Source organism: Magnolia sinica, chromosome 5, assembly GCF_029962835.1.
Source record: "Magnolia sinica isolate HGM2019 chromosome 5, MsV1, whole genome shotgun sequence".
In the NCBI taxonomy this organism is placed as follows: Eukaryota; Viridiplantae; Streptophyta; class Magnoliopsida; order Magnoliales; family Magnoliaceae; genus Magnolia; species Magnolia sinica.
Window position 1 is genome coordinate 115,427,132 of NC_080577.1, and position 21,444 is coordinate 115,448,575.

General features: G+C 42.2%; 1 protein-coding gene across 1 annotated transcript; it reads right to left on the reverse strand.

The window, feature by feature from the left end:
- Positions 1–1,344: 1,344 nt before the first annotated feature.
- On the reverse strand, positions 1,345–20,570 carry LOC131246885 (xylose isomerase-like). Its single transcript, XM_058247347.1, has 20 exons — positions 20,496–20,570; positions 20,288–20,401; positions 19,765–19,839; positions 19,536–19,665; positions 19,353–19,444; positions 16,556–16,606; positions 16,303–16,379; positions 16,155–16,209; positions 15,976–16,077; positions 15,587–15,638; positions 14,874–14,919; positions 14,629–14,684; positions 4,692–4,743; positions 4,243–4,322; positions 4,091–4,161; positions 2,915–2,955; positions 2,433–2,532; positions 2,285–2,356; positions 2,103–2,180; positions 1,345–1,602 (listed from the first exon to the last, which is right to left on the reverse strand). Exons 1-20 carry the CDS (start codon positions 20,559–20,561, stop codon positions 1,567–1,569), a joined length of 1,446 nt encoding a protein of 481 aa, XP_058103330.1. The 5' UTR covers positions 20,562–20,570; the 3' UTR covers positions 1,345–1,566.
- Between the last annotated feature and the right edge of the window lie 874 nt (positions 20,571–21,444).

A 21,444-nucleotide genomic window follows, 5' to 3' on the forward strand; every position in this document is an offset into this window, starting at 1 on the left:
ATGTACAAGTTCTGAGAGCATGTGTATCAAGAGTCATCCTCTTTTAGACTATCAAATAACTCATCAACTCGCCTCACATTGTGAGTTCAGCTTTCTCATCAGGCGATCTCAATGGGGTGGATAAGATCATCTTGGGGGGCCACCAATGTACAAAACTAATGGATGGTTCGGATAAATTGAACAACGATCCAAATCCAGCATACGCATGTGGACCAACTGATCATCAGATTAGCATATTTTTTTTAGATATGGAAACCTTAACGAGGGATGACCTGATAAGTTGCCTCTATATCACACGTGGGCCTTGTTTCCACGTGCGAGGCAAGCGGAAACGGATTAGCTACTCCCCCTGCCACCAGCCCGGTGGCTGGTGGTCGGTGCTCTGTGGGCCCCACCATGATGTATATGTTTCATCCATTCCGTTCATCCATTTTTACAGATTATTTTAGGGCTTTATCCCAAAAATGAGAGGGATATAAATCGCAAGTAGACCACACCACAGGAAAACAATAGAGATTGGATATCCACCATTAAAATCCTCCTACGGACCACTGTACTGTTTATTTTACATCCAATCTGTTGATTAGGTCATACACACCCAAATGAAGGGAAAAAACAAAGATCAGCTTGATCCAAAACTTTTATGGCCACCCAAAAAAGTTTTTAATGGTCGACTTTCATTCAACACAGTTTCCTGTAATGTGATCCATTTGAGATTAGGATATACCTAATTTTTGTTCTTATATCATAAAATGATCTATAAAAATAGATGGATGGCATGGATGAAACACATACATCATCGTGGGGCCCACAGAGCACTGAACACCAGCCATTGGCTGGTGGCAGGGGGAGTAGCCAATCTGTTCCCGAGGCAAGCACTTGGGCAAGTCCACTAAATTTCTGATTGGGCTCGATGATGATCGTGTAGTCTTTTCCCTTGCATCTAAAAAGAATGGTGAATTACAGCGCCCTCAGTCAGATGGTCGGGATCAAACGACATTTTGGCTGGGCCCACTGTACACATCGAGACAATCTTACAGTTCATCCAGATGGTCTCACCGTAAATGATCTCTGACCCTTAAAATCACATCCTTCCAATAATCTTAACCATCTGATTCGTGGCTAGAAAGTGGACCGTTTAATCAGCAGGCTACATATAACTGGAAAAGTTATGGCTAATATTTCCATCACAAGATTTATATGCGCCCACCGCCGCCCCCCCTCTTAAACCACCAGATTCAAAAATCACCTGACGAAATAGGCACTAAAAAGCCCAAACGGGAAAAAAGAAAAAAAGGCTATTTGTGGAAATTGGGTCCGAAGGGACGCTGAAACAAACATGGGTCAGATGGCAAATTCAAAAACAGATTTCTCAAAACGAAACATGAGCCAGGGCACTTATTACAGCACATTCACTGATTTTGAAGACCCTATCTTAGGTAAAAGAGTGCCTTTTAGCTGTTGTTCCTACTATTGTGGTTCTCTGTCGCTACGGTTATTAACATGCCGAAATTTAGAACTTCAGAAACCTGCTAAGACAATGTCCCACAAGTTGCTTACTTTCTTCTACAGGGCAGATTGGAATATCATCTCCGCGAGTTCCTGCAACAAAGGAAACCAATTTCTTGTTTGCATTCAGATTGAAATGAGTATAAACAACGGACCAAGATAAGATCCGACTTGTCTGATGTGGCACAAGTGTACTAGACCTGGACCATTCATAAGGCTGACCATGAGCATGCACTAGTGCAAAAATCAGGACGGACCACTCATATGTGGGCCGCAAGAGTTCAATGAATTCCTAAACATCAATTCTCTAATATGTGTTGATTTTTTGGGACATTCATCAGATCCAAACACCGGGTCAACCCCCTCACCAAATGAGCAAAATGGGTACCTTGGATATGTATCCTTTTCCTTTTCCAACCGCCCCATTCTTCTCACACACATTTCACCCACCTGATGAATGGCCCAGCCCGTTTTCTGGACAAATCATTGTGGACCCTACCTGATTAGTGGCCCAGTTTCCAGTGTGCCACAAAGACAATCCTAAATCTCACACACGCTAGGCCTGCTCAAAATCAATATAGTTGGCATCTTACCTGCTTTCCAGAAGCAACAGCTGGTTCACCCCATTCCATGGCGTTCTTCTCAAGTGTCTCAAAATCAGCCTTCCCAGCCTGCTTAAACACCAAGCCATCCATCAGACATAAAAAAGAGATAGGACAGAGGGGATGACTTTAAGAGATAGGACGGAGGGGATGACTTGAGATAAGTCACAAACCTCGATCAGAGCCCCAATTTCTGAGTCGAAACTCTGGTACCGCTTTCGAACAAGCTCATCCAAAGAACCATACTTATAATCCATGAAAATCCACAGTCAGCAATCCCATAAAACCCACAAAAGTCAATGGTTCTGTCAGTGAACTCACCTCAATTAGCTTGGCAGCATTGCGGAGTCCGCGGGCCATGGTATCAATTCCAGAGATGTGTGATATGAAAAGGTCCTCAACATCTGTACTCTCTCTCCGCCTACACCCAAGTTTTAATCAAATTAAAATGAAGGGCCATATCCAAGCCATCATCTATGGTAAACATGGCACTTGATTAGAGCCATCAGGACCATCGATTTGGTGGGCGGCCATCTTGTGGATGGAACCAGACCATGGTACCATCCTATCAGTGGCCTGAATGAGGGGAATGGCTAACTCAAAAAATAAGTAACAGACTAACAGTCCACAATCAAGAAGCAAAACTAACTTCGATTGGATGAATAGTCATCCAAGCAGTATGAGTTGTCTTATGGATCACCCTTGTGGTAGCCCACCGGTCCAATGGTCTCAGTTACCATACAAGTTTGCCAAAAGTGCACTACATGAGATCATCGCATTTCTCGTAAAGATAAAACACTAACAATTTCGCATCAAAGTTGAATCCTCCGGGAGCGAGCCCACCCTGCACACATGCAAACCAAATTAACAAAAAATTATGAACTCATCTGCCCAATATTCATTATTTTATGTGAAATTGGAGAGTTGTCCTCCTTTACGTACATTTCTAACAACACTTAGCATAACCAAAGTCGCCTCTCCTATGTCCGTCATGAACTGGTCGGTATCCCAGCCTGAAGCCATAACAGTCCTAATTAAAACATCAATCTAAAAAATGGTAATTTTCAATGAGTTAAGTAAGATCAAACTCGTACCAACTTGAGGATCACCAGTGTTCGCATCAATATTTCCTAGCAATCCATTGATTCTCGCAGTTTCAAGCTCATGAAAGCAGCTGCAAAGTTTTGAAAAAAAAAAAAAGCTTTGGTTTTGCAGAGGAATGTTGCTAAACTCGCCATATTCATGTGGGTATTTTTTAAAATTAAGGTTGTGTTTGGATGCACTATTCAATTGAATTGCAATAGTTGGTTCAATTAAGTAGCAACAACCAATATGGTACAAATTGCAACAATAATACTTTTCAAGTTTGGAGGAGAAGTAGCTACAATCTTGTTTTCTTGACGGCCAAAACCTTACTATGAATACTGTGGAAGGTAATAATTGCAATTTGGTCATTTCTGCTTACTTGAACTAGTTATACCACTTTTGAATTCTTCCACAACTCACGAAGAGAGCAAAAAATAAAGCGAATTTTTTTATTAACTTCAATGAATGAAAAGAACTACAGGGGCCTGTTTATAGGGAGAACCCTATACTCAAAACTCGCACCATGTGCGACATACCTAGCGATAAGTAAACTAAAATAAAAACCAAACGAGGATATCTAAAACTTTCATGCTGTTATAAATAATAACAATAAGCAAAACATAAAAGATAAAACCAATCGGACGTGTGGGCCACGATCATGAGATCCCATTGTGGGCTTTTCTTGACTATCTGGCCACTTTTCGGAACCAAAACTTGACTTCTAGCTAGGAGGCCCTCCTTGGACGTCGTCATCGAGCCAGATCGATGGTGGGGTCCTCCGGGAGCGAGCCCACCCTGCACACATGCAAACCAAATTAACAAAAAATTATGAACTCATCTGCCCAATATTCATTATTTTATGTGAAATTGGAGAGTTGTCCTCCTTTACGTACATTTCTAACAACACTTAGCATAACCAAAGTCGCCTCTCCTATGTCCGTCATGAACTGGTCGGTATCCCAGCCTGAAGCCATAACAGTCCTAATTAAAACATCAATCTAAAAAATGGTAATTTTCAATGAGTTAAGTAAGATCAAACTCGTACCAACTTGAGGATCACCAGTGTTCGCATCAATATTTCCTAGCAATCCATTGATTCTCGCAGTTTCAAGCTCATGAAAGCAGCTGCAAAGTTTTGAAAAAAAAAAAAAGCTTTGGTTTTGCAGAGGAATGTTGCTAAACTCGCCATATTCATGTGGGTATTTTTTAAAATTAAGGTTGTGTTTGGATGCACTATTCAATTGAATTGCAATAGTTGGTTCAATTAAGTAGCAACAACCAATATGGTACAAATTGCAACAATAATACTTTTCAAGTTTGGAGGAGAAGTAGCTACAATCTTGTTTTCTTGACGGCCAAAACCTTACTATGAATACTGTGGAAGGTAATAATTGCAATTTGGTCATTTCTGCTTACTTGAACTAGTTATTGTAATTCAATTCAGTAGTGCCTCCAAATGCAACGTAAGCAATTGATGGAGAGAGAAAGACAAACCTATGACCAGACAGGGTAGCATGGTTACACTCAATGTTGAGCTTGAATTCTTCTGCATAGAAAAGAGTCAAAAGACAGACAGCTGGTCAATAACAAATTTATGAAATTTTCGTATTTTCTGAAAGGAACAAAAAAAAAAAAAAAAACATTTTGACAATCATGATTCCTTTAGGGCCTGTTTGATTTTCCATGATACATGTAAATCAGGGTAAACAAGTAATTATTACTTTTTCACCATGTTTGAAAATATGAGAGTAATTCCACCTCAAAAATCGAAACAAAAGTGTTGACTTAAATATGTGGACCCACTGTAATTTATATGATATATCCATACCGTCCATCTATTTTATTAGAACATTTTGGAACATGAACCGAAAAATGAGGCAGATCCAACACTCAAATGGCCCACACTAAAGGAAATAGTGGCCTTAATTTGTCCACCATTGAAAGTTATTTTCTTCACTGGGCCCACATTGAGGTTTTTTTTTTCATCGGCTAACCTGTTCATAGGGTCATACAGGCATGGATAAGGGGAAAACACAAATATCAGCTTGATCCAAAACTTTTAAGCGCCCCAAGAAGATTTTAATGGTAGGCATTCAATTCCCGTTGTTTCTTGTGGTGTGGTCCACTTGACCTTTGGATCTGCCTCATTTTTTTGCTCATGCCATAAATTCGGCTGGCATAACAAATGAGCGGTGTGGATAAGTAACATACATCACGATGGCCCCACATTGATGTTGTAAATTTCTCGATTAAAGTGTTAAAAAAGTAAGTTGTCACATCTGCATTGGGAAAGATGTTGTAATTACCTAGGTAAATAATTATTACCTATTTACATGGTAATTACACTAGAGCCGGAAAATCAAACAGGCCCTTAGGTAATGTATTTCTATGTATTCCAGGTAGGAACTTTCATGCATTAATTATGAGAGATGGCTAGTATTTTGTGTCATCTATTCTGATGCATGGTTATAAGACTTGGTGATAAACTCAAAACTCAGCTTAGTCAACCTGAAAAACAAGATTTTAATCCAAGTCACCAGGAAACTCATGGGTACCTGCAACTTAGTCCCAAATTGACAAGATTCGTCAGGTCAATTAAATACTCAATTGATTCTTATGAGTTGACACAACCTGATTGGGGATGAGTCAAGTTCTCAGGTTTTTGAATTATGGTGTGATGGACCAAGTTTTATAGTGGTTGCTATGTATGCACATCCTTCTCACAGAGTGCTTCGACCATATTTATATGATGGATGCAGATACAATCATTAGCCTGTCATTTCACAATACCGCTGACATGTGACCAAAAAAAAAAAAAAAACACAAGCACTCACACCCCACACACACACCCGTGCACTCACACCACAGTGGGATTTCACCACAATGGGTACTTGAACCCATGACCTCGTGTTGAAACTCTTGAGAGTCTACCACTGAGTAGGTCATCCAGTCTTTATTTACTACCTCCAGCCATGCCCTTTTGGGCCATAGTTCATATCCAGCCCTTCATTGGTTTGTCAATTGAAAAAAGATTTATATGTTCTCAAACAAGCGCCAGAGCTTGGTTTGGGAAAGTAAATGATGCTACTACCATTGAAGCAAGTCTGGGCAGGTTCATTCAATTTTTCAAATGTTTTTTTTTTTTTTTGGTGCTCCACATCGAGTATCTTCATCTTGATGTATGCAAGGTTTGACATGTCAGTATCAGAGGACATATCAGCCCGCCCAAAAATGTGTCCACACCTAACGGTTGGTTTGCACTATGCAATGATTTTACCAGTGAGTTTTGACCAATTCAGCACTGGACGTGAAAATTTGGGAATTAAGGTATTTTAATCAGCCAACCAGCACTACTCAAGTCAGCCTACCAACCACTTGCACCACCAAGTGCTAGACAGCAAGAGCTAGCTTGGATGCATGAAAACACAAGAATGGGATGGGAAAGCTTCATATTGCACTATGTAGTATAGTTGCATGAAGCATAGTGAAGCGTCTGTTTCAAAATGTAAAGTTGTAAACAAGAATATCCTTGCTCATAGGCTGGGTGGCTGTGAATGCCAAGCTCCGCATCTATTGTCTCTCTGGTCCTAATTAGGCCTCGTGGTAACTCTGCTTTCTTTTCATTGTATTCTTTTGCAGCATTTGCTCCTTTTCAATAAAATTGTCATCCTTTAAATTTATAAAAAAAAAAAAAGACTCCTCAAATGTTGTATTTTCACCTTTTTACTCCAACAGGTAAGCATTGATATGGACGATCCCAAACCCCTCCACCCGGTCACCCAAGACCGTGTTGGGGACCTCCTCAATGACCATCTCGCGGTCGCCTCCCATCAGCCATGGTTACAAGTACCGGGCAAAAAGCGTAAAGAGAAGATTCAACCTCAACAACACAGAGACTCGTCGGATTACCCTACCATTTTCGTGAAAGGGTATCTAGAAGGATGGTTTCCCATCAACTTGGCCAGGGTGTTTGGCCACACAGGTGCTGTCATGGACATCATCATGCCTAGAGACAGATCCAATGGTCTCTACAGAGGTTTCGCCCTGATAAGGATGGGCTCAGAGGTGAAGCTGGCTTGGGCGGTGCAGATGTTGCATGGCGAAAGATTCGGTGGCTCCCCTCTGCTGGTTCAAAGGGCAAGATATGGCCCTAGACAGAGACCCAAGAAAGCCTCTCTCAGCAACTCCAAGACCGCCTACGATAGAACAAGCGCATCATCCCACCACAACCCCAGGCAAATCTCCGGCGACGCTTCTTTCAAAAATGCCCTCCTTGGCCCTCCGTCTTCCCAGATCTCGCAACATCCAACCCATCGAAATAACACACTAAACCCCAAACCTCCCTCTCAGCCCGATCCTCCTATCTCGATCTCGGAGAATGTTGTGCATATCAACCAAGCTTCCCTTAATCACGCAAAGAAAGGGCTGGAAGACACAGTCGTAGCCATATGCAAAGAGGGATCTTCGGTATCCCAAGTTCAAGGATGGATCGACGAGTGCTACAACGTTAAATGGTTTGGCTACATCATCAAACCTATCGGCTACAACTAGCTCTGGATTAACCCAGGCCCGAGCATGAACTCGGACCTCCTTCACATCGCAGGGGCCCTTCACAAAGACGGTCCTGTTCATAACATCCTAAGATGGGACGAGTTCTCTTTCTTCGGCACGAAGGAAGTCTGGATCCTCATATGGGCGATCCCCTTGGAACTATGGCACGAAGAGTTCTTCCTGTCTGCGGCATCCATGGTGGGCTCCTTCATAGAGTTGGATCCAAAATACAAGTGTGGAGAAGAAATGGCGGTTCTCAGGGTCCGGGTTCGGAGAAGAAAAGGAGAAAGCCCTCCATCCCATATCGTTGTGTCCGTCGACAACTGGAATCTCTCTCTACTGATTCAAATCGAGACCCCAAATGGCCCACTGCCAGATGGAGAGATCTGTGGAGCCTAAGGGAACAGCATTCTTTCCACGTCGGTGCCGGTGAAGAAACGGCATCTCACACAGCTGTGTGCTCCCGCGGACCACAGAACTGTGATAACATGTCAGCTGCCTGTCATGATGGTCCGTGCAGCTCTCGGGTAGAACATTTGCTACGTGGTCACCCCCACCCTTCGACACGTGTTCCTAGCGCGTCCGAGAAGCCTTCGATTTCGCCTTCAGCACGCCTCCCAGAGCCAGTTGTGACACGTGGTGAGAGATTGACCGCAGTCTCTACCGATCTCATCCACATGTCTATTCCAGATTGCGCCACGCGCCCTCTGCCTCCTCCGCCAAGCCTACTCGGCTCGGTCCCATCCTCGGCGCAGGTTACATACGTCAAGCCTTCTCGCGATTTCCACCCATGTGTCGAGCCTTCAGATGCGGGTGGAGATCCCCATAATCCTCTGGACCCGAAGGCAGATATCGAGTCCGCTTCAGTCACTAATTGCGAGCTCAGGTCGGATCCGGGTCCTGAGTCGGGTAGGACCTTTAACCTTAACCTCTCCCCCTCAACCAACCCACCCCCTGACCACTCATGTTTCTCAAATTTTCGTCCCATTTCTACCACCAACAGCCTATCCATTCCTAATCTTCTACTGAAGAATCGCCTCTTCTCCTTCAACCGTCAGTTCGCTCAGCTGGGCCACTCTCATCTCTCAGGGTCATCTGGGAAACGCATCTGCCTCCTCGATTTTCCTCTTCCACAGTGTGATGGCCCGGGAGATATAGACCGTTTGTCCTGCAACTCCGACAACCCATCCTCTCTAGCCTCCCCTCCTTTGCCCACCGCCTCTCCCTCCTCGATTCCAGAGCACGCCCTCATATCCCTCTTTCAGGAAGAGATAGAGGATCGGATCATTGATGTCAAACCCCTCCAAATCCGCATCGGACCTTCTTCTGAGCAAGGAACCCTGCTAGATATGAACTCGTCTGATAATGAGAGTAGGGAGACTCTCATCAACACCATTAAGAATAAGAAGTGGATCAGAGATGCAATTGGGCACGTCGGTAGAGCTGTTGGCTTATCTCTCGGGGACTGCCCTGAGGACTTCATCGCGTTATTCCAATGTGTTGAATCTCGCGAAAGACCTCTTTCCACCTCCAAATCCCTGAAGCCTCACCTCTCCAAGTCCTGTAGCAACAGAGAGCTGCAGCGCCTTTCCTCCTCTTTCGATATGGGCTCGGATCCTATCAATGATTCAACTCGTCAGGCTTCTCGGGGCAGTTGGTTTACCTAATGAAGATCATTTCTTGAAACGTCAGAGGCGTCGGCTCCAAGCAGAAAAAGAGACCGATCAAAGAATTTGTTAGCTCCCGCAACCCCGATATCCTATGTTTCTAGGAAACAAAAACCTAGACTTTCAACGACAGACTGATGAGATCCCTGTGGAAGGCTTTTGATGCTCGGTGGGTCTCTTTGGACGCTTTAGGTACTTCAGGCGACATTCTGATTGCGTGGAAATCCTCCAAATGGAAGCTGGAGGAATCCTGGTCCGGATCCTTCTCAATCTCGGTCATTCTGCTCGAAATTTCCTCTAATCAGAGGCGATTATTTTCCTCAGGCTATGGCCCCACTCTTGATTCTAGAAGGGTCAATCTTTGGTTCGAGTTGAGTTTCTCCAGGAGGAAGTTTTAAGGCCCCTGCTGTTTCGTCAGCGACTTCAACATCACCAAGTACCCTGAAGAAAAATCCCATGATCACAACATTTCCCCTGCTATGTATTCCTTCTCCAATTGGATCGACGACCTCCAACTCGTCGACCTCCCTCTTCTGGGTTGTAGATTCACCTGGACTAACGACAGATTGAATCCCTCTCTCTCTAGATTAGATAGATTCCTCCTACCTCCAGACTGGCTGGAGGCCTGCCCCTCTGCTTCTTAGACCGCCCTCCCTAGATTAACTTCGGACCACTGCCCGGTTATGCTATCTTCTGAAGATCTCAATTGGGGTCCAAAGCCTTTTCGATTTGAATCTTCTTGGCTTAACTATGATGGTTTCTTTCAGTTGGTCTCAGATTGGTGGGGCAGTTTCCAGGTCGAGGGCTACGCAGGTTACAAACTTTGCACCAAACTCAGAATGCTGAAGACAGAGCTCAGAAGATAGAATAAAGAAGTGTTCTCTAAGAGGGATGCTGAAACGGACTCCATCAAGGCTGAAATTCAAGCGATCGATGTTGAAGCGAAAAACGGCCACATGTCTCTGGACATTCTATCCAAAAGGATTCAGCTCATTCAATCTTTGTCAGCAAGGGCTCTTGATAATGAAATCGCGTGGAAACAAAGATCCCGAGCTAAATGGCTGAAAGAAGGGGAGAAAAATTCCAAATTCTTTCATTCTGTAGCCAGCATGCACACCAGGTGCAACATAACATCATCCACATTAATGGTCGCCGTATCGAGGATAAAGAAGAAATATCTAAGGAAGCAATCCTCTATTTCAGTTCCTTACTCAGCGCTGATCAATGAGATAGATCGGGTCTTGATTCTCTCCAGTTTGATAGCCTCAACCCTCTAGCGGCTGACTTCCTTATAACTTCCTTTTCAGAGGAAGAAGTGAAGCTAGCTCTGAGTTCCCTCGACAGTGACAAGGCCCCGTGCCCTGATGGCTTCCCTCCCTGCTTCTTCATGCTTTTCTGGGAATTGATCAAAGCAGACATCATGTTATTTTTCAAAGAATTTCATGACAGAGGAACCTTGTCCAAAGGTCTAGGATCTTCTTTCATCGCGCTTATCCCTAAAGTCCCGGGGCGCAAGTTCATTCTCAGAATTTAGACCCCATAAGTCTAATTGGGGGTTCTTACAAAATTTTGGCCAAAGTCTTGGATTCCCACCTGAAGCTTACTCTCAGCAAGATCATATCCTCCCACCAACGTGCTTTCATCCCGGGCAGACAGATCATAGACTGCTCGTTGATAGCGAATGAATGTCTGCATTCCACTTTTAAAGACGGTTGTAAATCTATCTGCTGCAAGCTCGATATCGAAAAGGCATACGATCATGTTGACTGGAAATTCCTCCAATACATGATGAGGCATATGGGATTCCCTAACAAATGGTATAGATGGATTGGAGAATGTTTAGGGTCAACCCATTTCTCTATCCTCCTCAACGGTACCCCAAAAGGTTTCTTCAAGAGTTCCAGAGGCATCTGACAGGGAGATCCACTGTCCCCATTCCTATTCCTAATCGTTGGAGAAGCTCTCTCCAGTATGATTCAGGCAGGTCAATCAGCTGGCATTCTTAGTGGCATCAAAATGATAGGCTTGTCAACCCCAGTCTCCCATATTCAATTCGCAGATGACACCCTCATCTTCAGTGATGCGGATCCGGTTAAAGTCGACGATATCCGCACCACGATCAGGTATTTTGAGGCAATCTCGGGTTTAAGAATCAATCTGTCCAAATCCAAAATGTTTGATGTTAATCTTAAGGACGAAGAGGTCAGTTCTTTCGCTCTCTCGTTTGATTGTTCCTCTGTTTCCCTGCCAGCTTCTTTCATTGGTCTCCCGCTATGTTTGGGTTCACCTCCTATATCCATCTAGGATAAGGTCATCAACAAATTCGAAAAATATCTGGCCAGATGGAAGTGCAGATACCTATCGTTGGGAGGCCGCATCACTCTCATCAAGGCAGCCCTCTCCAATCTCCCGACATACTTCATGTCCCTCCTAAAATGCCCAGTAGTGGTTCTCTCCAGGCTCAAAAAACTCAGGTGCGATTTTCTATGGAACGGAAAGGAAGACTCCAACAAATTTCACCTGGTTAATTGGTCTCAAGTATGTCAGCGGACCGATTTCGGTGGTGTAGGCATTAAAGATCTGAAGAGGATGAACATAGCCCTCCTTGGTAAGTGGATTTGGAGGCTCGGTTCGGACGACGATAGCTTGTGCAACATGATCATCAAAGGAAAATATGGAAGATCGATCGGCGGTTGGTGGTCAAACGATTCTTCTCGATATAGGGCCTCTCCCCTTTGGAAGGGGATTATTTCCGTAAAGAAGGCAGTTCTTCCAGGCATCAGCTTCAGCCTTGGAAATGGGGCCAAAATTCAATTTTGGGAAGACATTTCGGTGGTTGAAGCCCCCTTGAAAGTTGACTTCCCGAATATTCATCGCCTCGCCTCCAACCCCAAGCCCTTTGTAGCTGACTGCTACTCAATACTGGACAACAAGATCGACTGGATCATCAATTGCAGGAGGAACTTCAGGACTGGGAGATTGACGAGCTTGCTGGTCTTCTTCAGTGCATTAATTCGAGCATGTCAGACATCTTCAGCCCGGACAAGTTAATTTGGAAAGTGGATAAATCCAACACTTTCTCTGTCAAATCCTTTTATCATCAACTGGACCAAGGCTCGATCTCCTTTGAGGTCCACCCTCCTTTCAAATTCCGGAAGTACTCTGTTCCTCCCAAGCATGCTGCTTTCACCCAACTAGTGGGGTCCAAAAGAATTCTCACGGTGGACAATATGAGAAAAAGGGGAATGTCTATTGTCAACATCTGCCTATGTTGTATGAAGAACGAAAAAACCATCGATCACCTCCTACTCTCCTGCCCGTTCATTTCTGAAATTTGGACAGATTTTCTCAATTGCTTCAATTTGAAGTGGTGTTTCCTTGGTTCGGTCTTCCTCCTTATCAAAGCCTGGCATGGGGTCAGTTTGGGTAAGAAGAATACAAGGATCTGGCACATGGCAATCATAGCTATCTGGTTGTCGGTCTGGGAAGAAAGAAACAACATGTGTTTTAGGGATGTCTCTAATCCCGTCGCAGCTATCACCAGTAAAGCCAAGCGTCTTCTGATTGAATGGATGGTCTATGTTGTAGGTTTTAATCAAGTAGATTTTTTCTTGGGGTTTAATGGCTAGTTTTGCCTGCCCAACAACCCTCACTCGCCCCCATCTATGTTTCCTTTTGTTCTTCTCCCCTCCATCTTTCTTTTAATATATTCAGTGATCTTTCAAAAAAAAAAAGGTAAGAAGATGGATGGCAAATGAGAGCCCAAAGTATGACCCAAAGTGGGGGTAGCACCTAGTTAGAAGGATCCTGCAAGCCATGAAGAGAAGATTACAACTATGGGGAATGAGCCCTGGATGAGGAGATCACCAATATATGGGTTGAGGAAGGGACTAGATGTGTACATCAATGGCTTGGATTATGTCATATGGCATAGATCCAACTGTCAAAAATGGTCTATGATCCTTTTAGACTCGTCCACACACATATAGCTACGAGACTCTCCAGAGAACTCCAGAACCTTTTAGAGGTCTCCACAAAGCACTAAAAAAGTCTAGCCTATTCTAGAACTCTCTTCACTTCTACTATGTTGCATACAAGCTTCTCTATATGTATGGGTAGAGACAGAAAAGTTCCTATATTACCCTCCATGCCTGTGAGAATCCGTTCAAAAAAAAAGGTATTTACTTTTTGTTCACAATCAAACAAAACCAACAGGTCCCAACCTTTCCAAGATTAGTTGTCATGAAAATAGATTTATTATTATTATTATTATTATTTGGATTTTTACTGCAAAACTCTTCAAGAAATTGGGTTTTACCAAATAGTGCCTCCAGTAACCAACATTCCAAGGCAGTGCTTTTAATGGGTGGGAATTATGTTATTGCACTCCTTTGCTTTTTTCTTTACCACAGTGTAAAAAGAGAAGTTGTGGGGCCCACATGGTATGTGTCTCACATCCAACCCATCCAACAAATGCACACCAACATTATTATTAGGCAAACCAAAAATACGGTGGATCCAATTGTAAGGTGGGCCAATACATAAAAGATAATCTGCACCATTCGAAATATCCCCATTCAAGTGTAGCCCGTCTGATTATCTCATTGACCTGATATTTTGTTCCTGTTATGACAATGGTGTGTTGCATATGTTTAACGTGTTGGATGTTATACACATACCATGTAGGCCCCACGAGTCTTGTGCTTCACTACCTTTTAAAGGAAAAAAAAATAAAAAATGAGGGCATTTTTGTAATGTCATCCCTCAAAAAGCACCTCCACGTTATTTCTAATCACGTAGGCATTATTTGGTAAAATATAGATTCCTCAGGAATATTGCGGTAAAAATCCCTTTTTTTATCAGTCACGAAAATTACATGATTTTCAAGGGGAAGTTCGTGGCGGATATCAATGAATTTTGGCATCCATTGTTGGTGGAAATGGGCTAGCAGGGGTGTCTGATAGAGAGAGCTTAGTGCCTGCGGCATATCCATCTTGGCTTTGCTTCTTGATTAAACATTTCTTACATTTTTTTTTTCTAGCATTCCTTTTCTGGTTTAATGAATTCAGTTGCTTGCCCGAAATTTTTTTATCAGTCATGAAAAAAAATTTTAATGCAAAATTAATAATCAATAAAGCAGTATAAGTGTAAAAGAAGATACGATCACAGGGTTTATATAATGAAGAGAAAGTGAAATTGATGGAAGCAGATACCAGTAAGTCCATATTTTTGTAGAAAGCTTGTTGCGGTTGCAGCATCCCAATCATACCTGACATAAGATGACCGAATTTAATATTATAGAACATTGCTTGGAAAAAAAAAGATTGCACACTTCAAAAAAAAAAAAAGCATCCCAATCATACCTGACATAAGATGACCGAATTTAACATTATAGAACATTGCTTGGAAAAAAAAAGATTGCACACTTCAAAAAAAAAAAAACAGCCACGAAACATACTGGTGCTTAGTAGGTTCTTGAGGTTTGGGTTCTATCAGAAGAGTTCCTAAAAAAATTAAAATAATTTACAATTTGTCAGATTTGAAAATTGTAAAAACAATCCATAAATATTTTCCGAACAATGCAGACATAAAAGGAAGAAATCAATACAAAATGCCACTGAAAAAATGGAATCACTACAAATTGAATTGGATGCACCCTCAAAAGGGTGTTTAGATGGCTAAAAGCCGTTTTGAGCAGAACTCCATTTCGCCTTACGCCCTTGATCCCCACTCATCAAAATGGATGCTAAAAAGCCCACTCACCAAAAACCAACCAGATTGGTTTTTCGGGGAGTCAACGAATGTGTCAACAGAGAAAATAAACATTTCCGGAAACTCCATTTGCGGGAGATATGTCTAAACATGCCTAAGGTTGGCTTGGAAGTTCCCTCTTTGGCAATGCTCTCCACACAAATCCATCTTTTCTTAATGCACTTGAGATTTGGAGGAGAAAGAGCAAAAAAGTAAAATAAAAGTAAAAAATAAAAAAACTGTGAAAGCTTAGTGCAGTTCCATCTTTTCAAGCTGCCACAAATGAATGCATCTGCCAAGAAAAAAAAAAATACTACATTTGGAAATACATCCAAATGGACCCTTAACTAGGCACAGATTGAACTTACAGATGCTCACATGATGCAGATGCACGTGCATGACTTAAATTAAAAAGATTACCATTGAACCCAATCTTCTTCTTCCAATCAACCGCAGCTTGGAAAAATCTTGCCTGCAAAAGAAGAACATACTAAGTTTGATAAGCCAAGAAAGCAAATACAATATCCTCTCGCATTAATTTTTTTTTTTTTTTTTTAAATGCAAATTCCATAACAAGATTGAGTTTTGAGACTTGGACCAATCCCTTGTGGCTCGTCCAAGTTGACTTGGACTCCATAGGACCCGATCCGGTCACACCATGAGTCACCCCCGACTCGTGTAAGCCATGACCTGACTCAAGACCAAATGAGTCAGCCCGAGCCACCGAGTCTTAAAATCATATCCCACTCAAGCCAATCTTAAAATCATATCCCAAACAGACCAAATGACAAGAAGATGCATTGCCTTACCAAGTGATCGAGCTCTCTTTTCATATCAGTATTCAAGAGAGACTGATAACCCTCTCTCCCACCCCAAAAGACATAATTTTCGCCTCCTAGATAATGTGTCACCTGTAGAAAAGTAACGAACACTTAGTACAAACACAAAACCCAAGCTGCAAGGCATTCATTATGATATTCAGACTCGCCTCCATAGCTTTCTTGACTTGTGCCGCAGCATAAGCATACACACCAACCTCAGAGCTGCCAGCCGAGATGCATCCGTTTTGCAATGGTGAGTAATATGTATGTCAAAAGAAAATTATCTGCAATAGTTTATATAAGCAAATCAGATACCTTGTAGCAGCTCCATGCATGTACCGGGGATGCATAAACAGTTGGGCGGTGCCCCACAGCGGATGGATTTTAGTTCCCTGAACGCCACAAATAATATTTAACGAGCAGAAAGGGTGGCAAGATACAATACTATATTTCAAAATATGCATGGGACGATTGCCAGAGTATTTGTTCTACTGCATAGAATTGTTATTCTATGCATGGGATGATCACATAGAATCACAATCAAGCAAGATGTTTTCAGGCGCAGTACCTGAAGTTCTTTTGCAAGGGCTACCACTTCATCCAAGTTTGCATTCGCTTCCTGCAAAATAAATGATTGAATATATTAACGCGAAGCAAAACAAAATTCTAATACCCACCAGAAACACTTAACTCACATAGCTACAGAGGCGGGGTAACTTTCCCTAACACAGGGCCACATGGGAGTGCCTTTTGTAGACTCCAATATTAGTTTTGGACCAATAAAAAATGGTGGTGGCACTTCAAACCTACTCATGGCAATAATTGAATGGAAATCCGGACTGTCCAAATCCATGATGCAACTGTGAATAGAGAGAGCATAACCGAAAATTGAAGACAATATTAGCCACCTATTTTTTTTCCTTTAAATTTGGACCAGTCATCCATTTGGTTGCCATAAATGGATGCCCAAGATTGATTGATTAGAGTGATTTTATATGGTCCACAATGGAACCCACAATTTGGATGGCTTACGCCAGTGTGATGTCAAAGAAGATGAGCCACCACCACTTTCTATGATGCAAAGCTAACATAGTTGTCTAGGCCTTCCCCATAAAGCCATTCCCCCACATGTGGTTGCATCAGCAAAAATCATGCTATATGCGTACCTAAGTGAGGTATACTAAAGTGGTCCAATACACAAAATATCCAAATTAATATGGATTTTTTATTTTTTTTTTGAACCGGTGATAATTTTATTTGAGAAGGCCAGAGGCTGAAAAAAGAAAGAGCAAACAGAAAAAATGACACAAATAAGAAGCGAGAGGAGCTAAGATAAGGCTGAGGGGTCAGCCATCCAATCCTGAACAAGACCAACTGCTATCTTGCAAACCTTTGGAAAGTTGCTAGACATATTCTTGAAGCATCGCCTATTTCTTTCTGACCATAATGACCAGATTCCCGCTAGCAAACATAAGTGCCAGATTTTCTTCCCAATGCCCCCACCATGCCAGGACAGTAGCATGGATTTGATGGAGGCTGGCAGAACGCATTGGGTGCCAGCCTTGATGAGAAAAACCTCCCATATTTTCCTATCATAAAAACAGTGAATGAAAAGGTGGTTCGCTGTTTCTTCATTCTGAAAACACAAGAGACACCTTGGGGAGAATCATGTGCCTTTTGTGCAAGTTATCCACTGTGAGAACCCTGTTTCTACCCACTAACCATGCTAGGGCAGCCACTTTAGAGGGAGCTCCATAACTCCATAAAAAAGCGGTATGGCAAATCGATGTGTCATATACTGTTCCTGATCTCATGTTGTAAAAAGACTTCACCGAGAAACAACCTGACTTCTCTGCGGTCCATGCCAAAGAGTTTCTTTCAGAGGGCGAAGGATGGGACTTGCTAAGCAAACTCAGACAATTCAACAACTCAGATAGTTCCTAGTCATCCAGATTTCTTCGGCATGGAGGGGCCCACACCACCTCTTCTCCAATGACCAATAACAGTAAGAACTAAGAAGAGCCTAATAAAACTGTGAAACAACTAAACATGACTACAGTACATAAAACCGTGTAACTAAAACCAGTTAACATCTAGAAGCTTGCAGGGTTTCTATGTCATACTCAACATGGTTGTAATATGGGCAACACGGAAAACAGAACCCAAATTAGGCGGGATTCTGTTTTCCCACTTATTCCATCCCCAATCATCAAATGGGCTTCATTTTCACTTTTGAATGGGAAATAGTGCATTCTGTCTGCTTTGCGCACCAGGAACATCCAAACATAACCTTTGTGTCGAGACTCATTCTTAGCAATCTATTCAACAAAAGGAAGCTTAGGTTACATCTGGTGAAGTACCCAAATGCAGCAGCTCTGATATTTTAGAAACTAAAATGACTTGTGAGACAGTAACTGTATGAGGAAATGTGAAGTGAGTGGACAGAAGACAGGAAGAAGAAGAAGCCCAGACGGAGAGCTGAGGCCAATAGCTCTGCATCTCTTTTCATCACCAATCTAAGAGCTTTGGCATCGGTTCCAGGAATACAACAAGGTAATTGACGTTTTTATCCCTAAATTCATGACAAACTAAGCAATCTCTAGGAGTTTTGGTTTTGTAGGGTTTGGATCTAGGCCTTAGGGAGGAAGCCTTCATGGGTATGAGATTCCTCACCAATGTGGAATTCAGAGGTAGACCATATTGGGGTTGAGCTCTCAAAGGTTGGAAGGTGTTTCAAAAGAAAAGCCTCTGATGCTGCAGAGGCTCTGGGCAGTGATTTCTTGGGTCCTACCAGGGGTGCACCTGGTCAAGCTAAAAGAAACAGCTCAAATGCTTCAAAAGTATCCATGCCATCCGGAGATAGGAGACATTTTATTTTTTATTTTGTATTTTTTTTCTTCTAATTCAAATGGAGGAGGGATAATGGAATGCTAGCCAGAAAGCAAGCTCGGAAGGTCATTTCAGGCATCAGAACCTGAGCATCCAGAAGTCGACAATGATGATGTGGAAGGAGTATTGCCAGATAAGATAGGAGGAAGCTCCAGCTCAGCCGAAGACACCAAGATATCTAGATGTCAAATGCTAGGAAAAGGCAACAAGATGCCATGCAGGAAAAGGCAGCTTGGTGGGGAGAGTCAGGTCAGCAATTCATGGGTTGGGCACAAAAGCAACCGAAGGAATTTTTTGAATTTTAGAGTTATGCAAACACCCCCTTCAATTCATGGTGAACATCTAATGAGAAGATTCTTGGATGGAACAACTGCTCTAATTTTACACTTTATGATGTGCTCATGTTCATAGCAATCTCAAACATTATAATGTAAATGATAATAGAAAGGAACAGTATCTAACACCATCAGACTCACCGCCAGCGTTTTACCATCTGGAGCTATATCCCTATCGTGAAAGCACCATCTCTCAACTCCCAGCTTGTTTATGAACTCGAAGTTAGCTCTCACTGTAATACCGCAAAAGCAGAAAAATATATATAAACAGCCATTGCTCTACAGAACCAACCATCACTAACAGGATGTTGAATTCCGTCTTACTTCTTCTTTTGGCCATAGCCAAGGAATTTGTGCCATCCTCCCAAGGCCAGTACTTTGTCGGTGCTCCAAAAGGGTCAGCTCCAGTCCCACGAAATGTATGCCAAAATGCAACGCTAAATCTCAACCAATCCTACAGTGATCATGTGACCTTGTTAGTGATCAGGAATTATAAAGTTTTGAAAAAGAAAATATTGTAGTCCAATGTGGATAAGAAAAAGAAGCAAGTCACCTTCATTTTCTTTCCAAGAATCTCTTCATTGGCATTATACCATTTATATGAAAGCGGATTCTTGCTAGAAGGACCCTGACAAATTTAAATAAAAAGTTCATGAATCTAATACAAAAGAAGTGATGTTAATTTGTTCAATCCAGCAATGGTACTATGAATAATTTTATTAAAGAAAACTGTCTGACAAACAGCCAGAACCCAGCAATGCGACAGTTAGGACACACTTCCTGGTAATCTAAGTCATTCATCTGGTAGGCTCAATCATGAGACCAGCCATCTCAATTGTTGCTTGGGGGAAGGAAAACACAGCCAATGGTCCAGCTTTAGCAGAGGCCCAATCAGATGGACAGTAAAATTCAAGGGGGAAGGTTGTCTTTGGCATCTCCATCCACCATAAGGGCCACAATAAGAACCGTTTCAATCAGCAAAAAATGGGCCCCACACATTGTTGAGCCAAGCAAATTGCTCGATCAAACAATATAGAATCTGGACATTTCAAACACATGGGACTTAAACGGTTTACCTCATACTTGATTTTCTTAATGTCGGGAAAGAACTCGCCTTTCCAGTCATCTGAAGCAGCATCGCTGCATTCTCCACCAAGATCAGCTGAGCAAATTGGTGGACCAACAGCAACCTGCACGCAAGTAGAGTAATAGTAGACAATCATCAAAACATAAATGACGGAAAAAATTAGCAAGGATAGATGAAACAAAATGGAAGTAACTTACAACTGCCAAGAACGCCCAGTTTAAACAAAAGAATAAGAACAAGATAGCCTTCATTTTCCACTTCATGCAAATCTTCTGCAATCCAAAAATAACAGAAACATGTTAACACAACAGAATAATGCAGAAAAGATATATAATACCTGTTCAGAAGCAAAGATTTCAATTTTTTGAGAATACCCATTACCATACTGTGGCAAAAAATAATAAAAAATATAAGTAATTGAAAATAATAATGAAACGACATACATCACATAACTACTAACAGCAAGGATATATGATATATCTGATCTTCACTGCTCCATTCATATTGGGGCCCTTGATTTGGTGGTTAAGTGATTGATCTGATGGGCTTGAATGTGGATGGAGCCCACATGATAAATATCTCAATCAGATGGGGCCTTGACCTTTGCTAAATCTTTTCTTAACCATTTACTTGCAGGCCAAGGATCAAAGAGTTATGACTTATGATTATCTCGTACAGGAGATTTTGGGGCATGGTCTACCAAGAAGACACCAGAGCAAACTACATGTCCTTGGGCAGAGGATCAATAATTCATCCCTGCAGTAACTCCTATAAAATCAGAACTTCGGTTTTCCATTTGTGGGACTGGATGCTAAGTTGCTAACAATCATTAGCACTTGTATGGTGCAACACATCTACCACAGAAATGTCATACATGCACACGAATGCAAACTAAGTCACAGGCCCACTGTGAATGTAACATAGCCTGATTAACAGCCTGATTTCACCCATCAAATCAACTTAGACTACTGATAATTTTCATTCCAACCATCCATTTCATGGTCAACAGTTTAAATCATCCAAACAGTGTGATTTACAGCCAATGTTCCATCCAGATTGGTACCTACAACTTGGAACCCAACTGAGGCATGGCTTGCCTGATTTCAGATATTCCCTTTCATTTTTTCTTGTTCATATCTTCTACTC

What these genes read in the sequence shown, in the direction of transcription:
- LOC131246885 (XM_058247347.1), bottom strand. Translation starts at nt 20,561, where the DNA reads ATGAAGTGGAAAATGAAGGCTATCTTGTTCTTATTCTTTTGTTTAAAC. An exon ending in CAGATGGTAAAACGCTGGCG is followed by an intron (nt 16,607 to 19,352) that starts GTGAGTCTGATG and finishes TTTATTTTGCAG; the next exon opens with GAAGCGAATGCAAACTTGGA. An exon ending in GAAGAAGATTGGGTTCAATG is followed by an intron (nt 14,920 to 15,586) that starts GTAATCTTTTTA and finishes TAATTTTTTTAG; the next exon opens with GAACTCTTCTGATAGAACCC.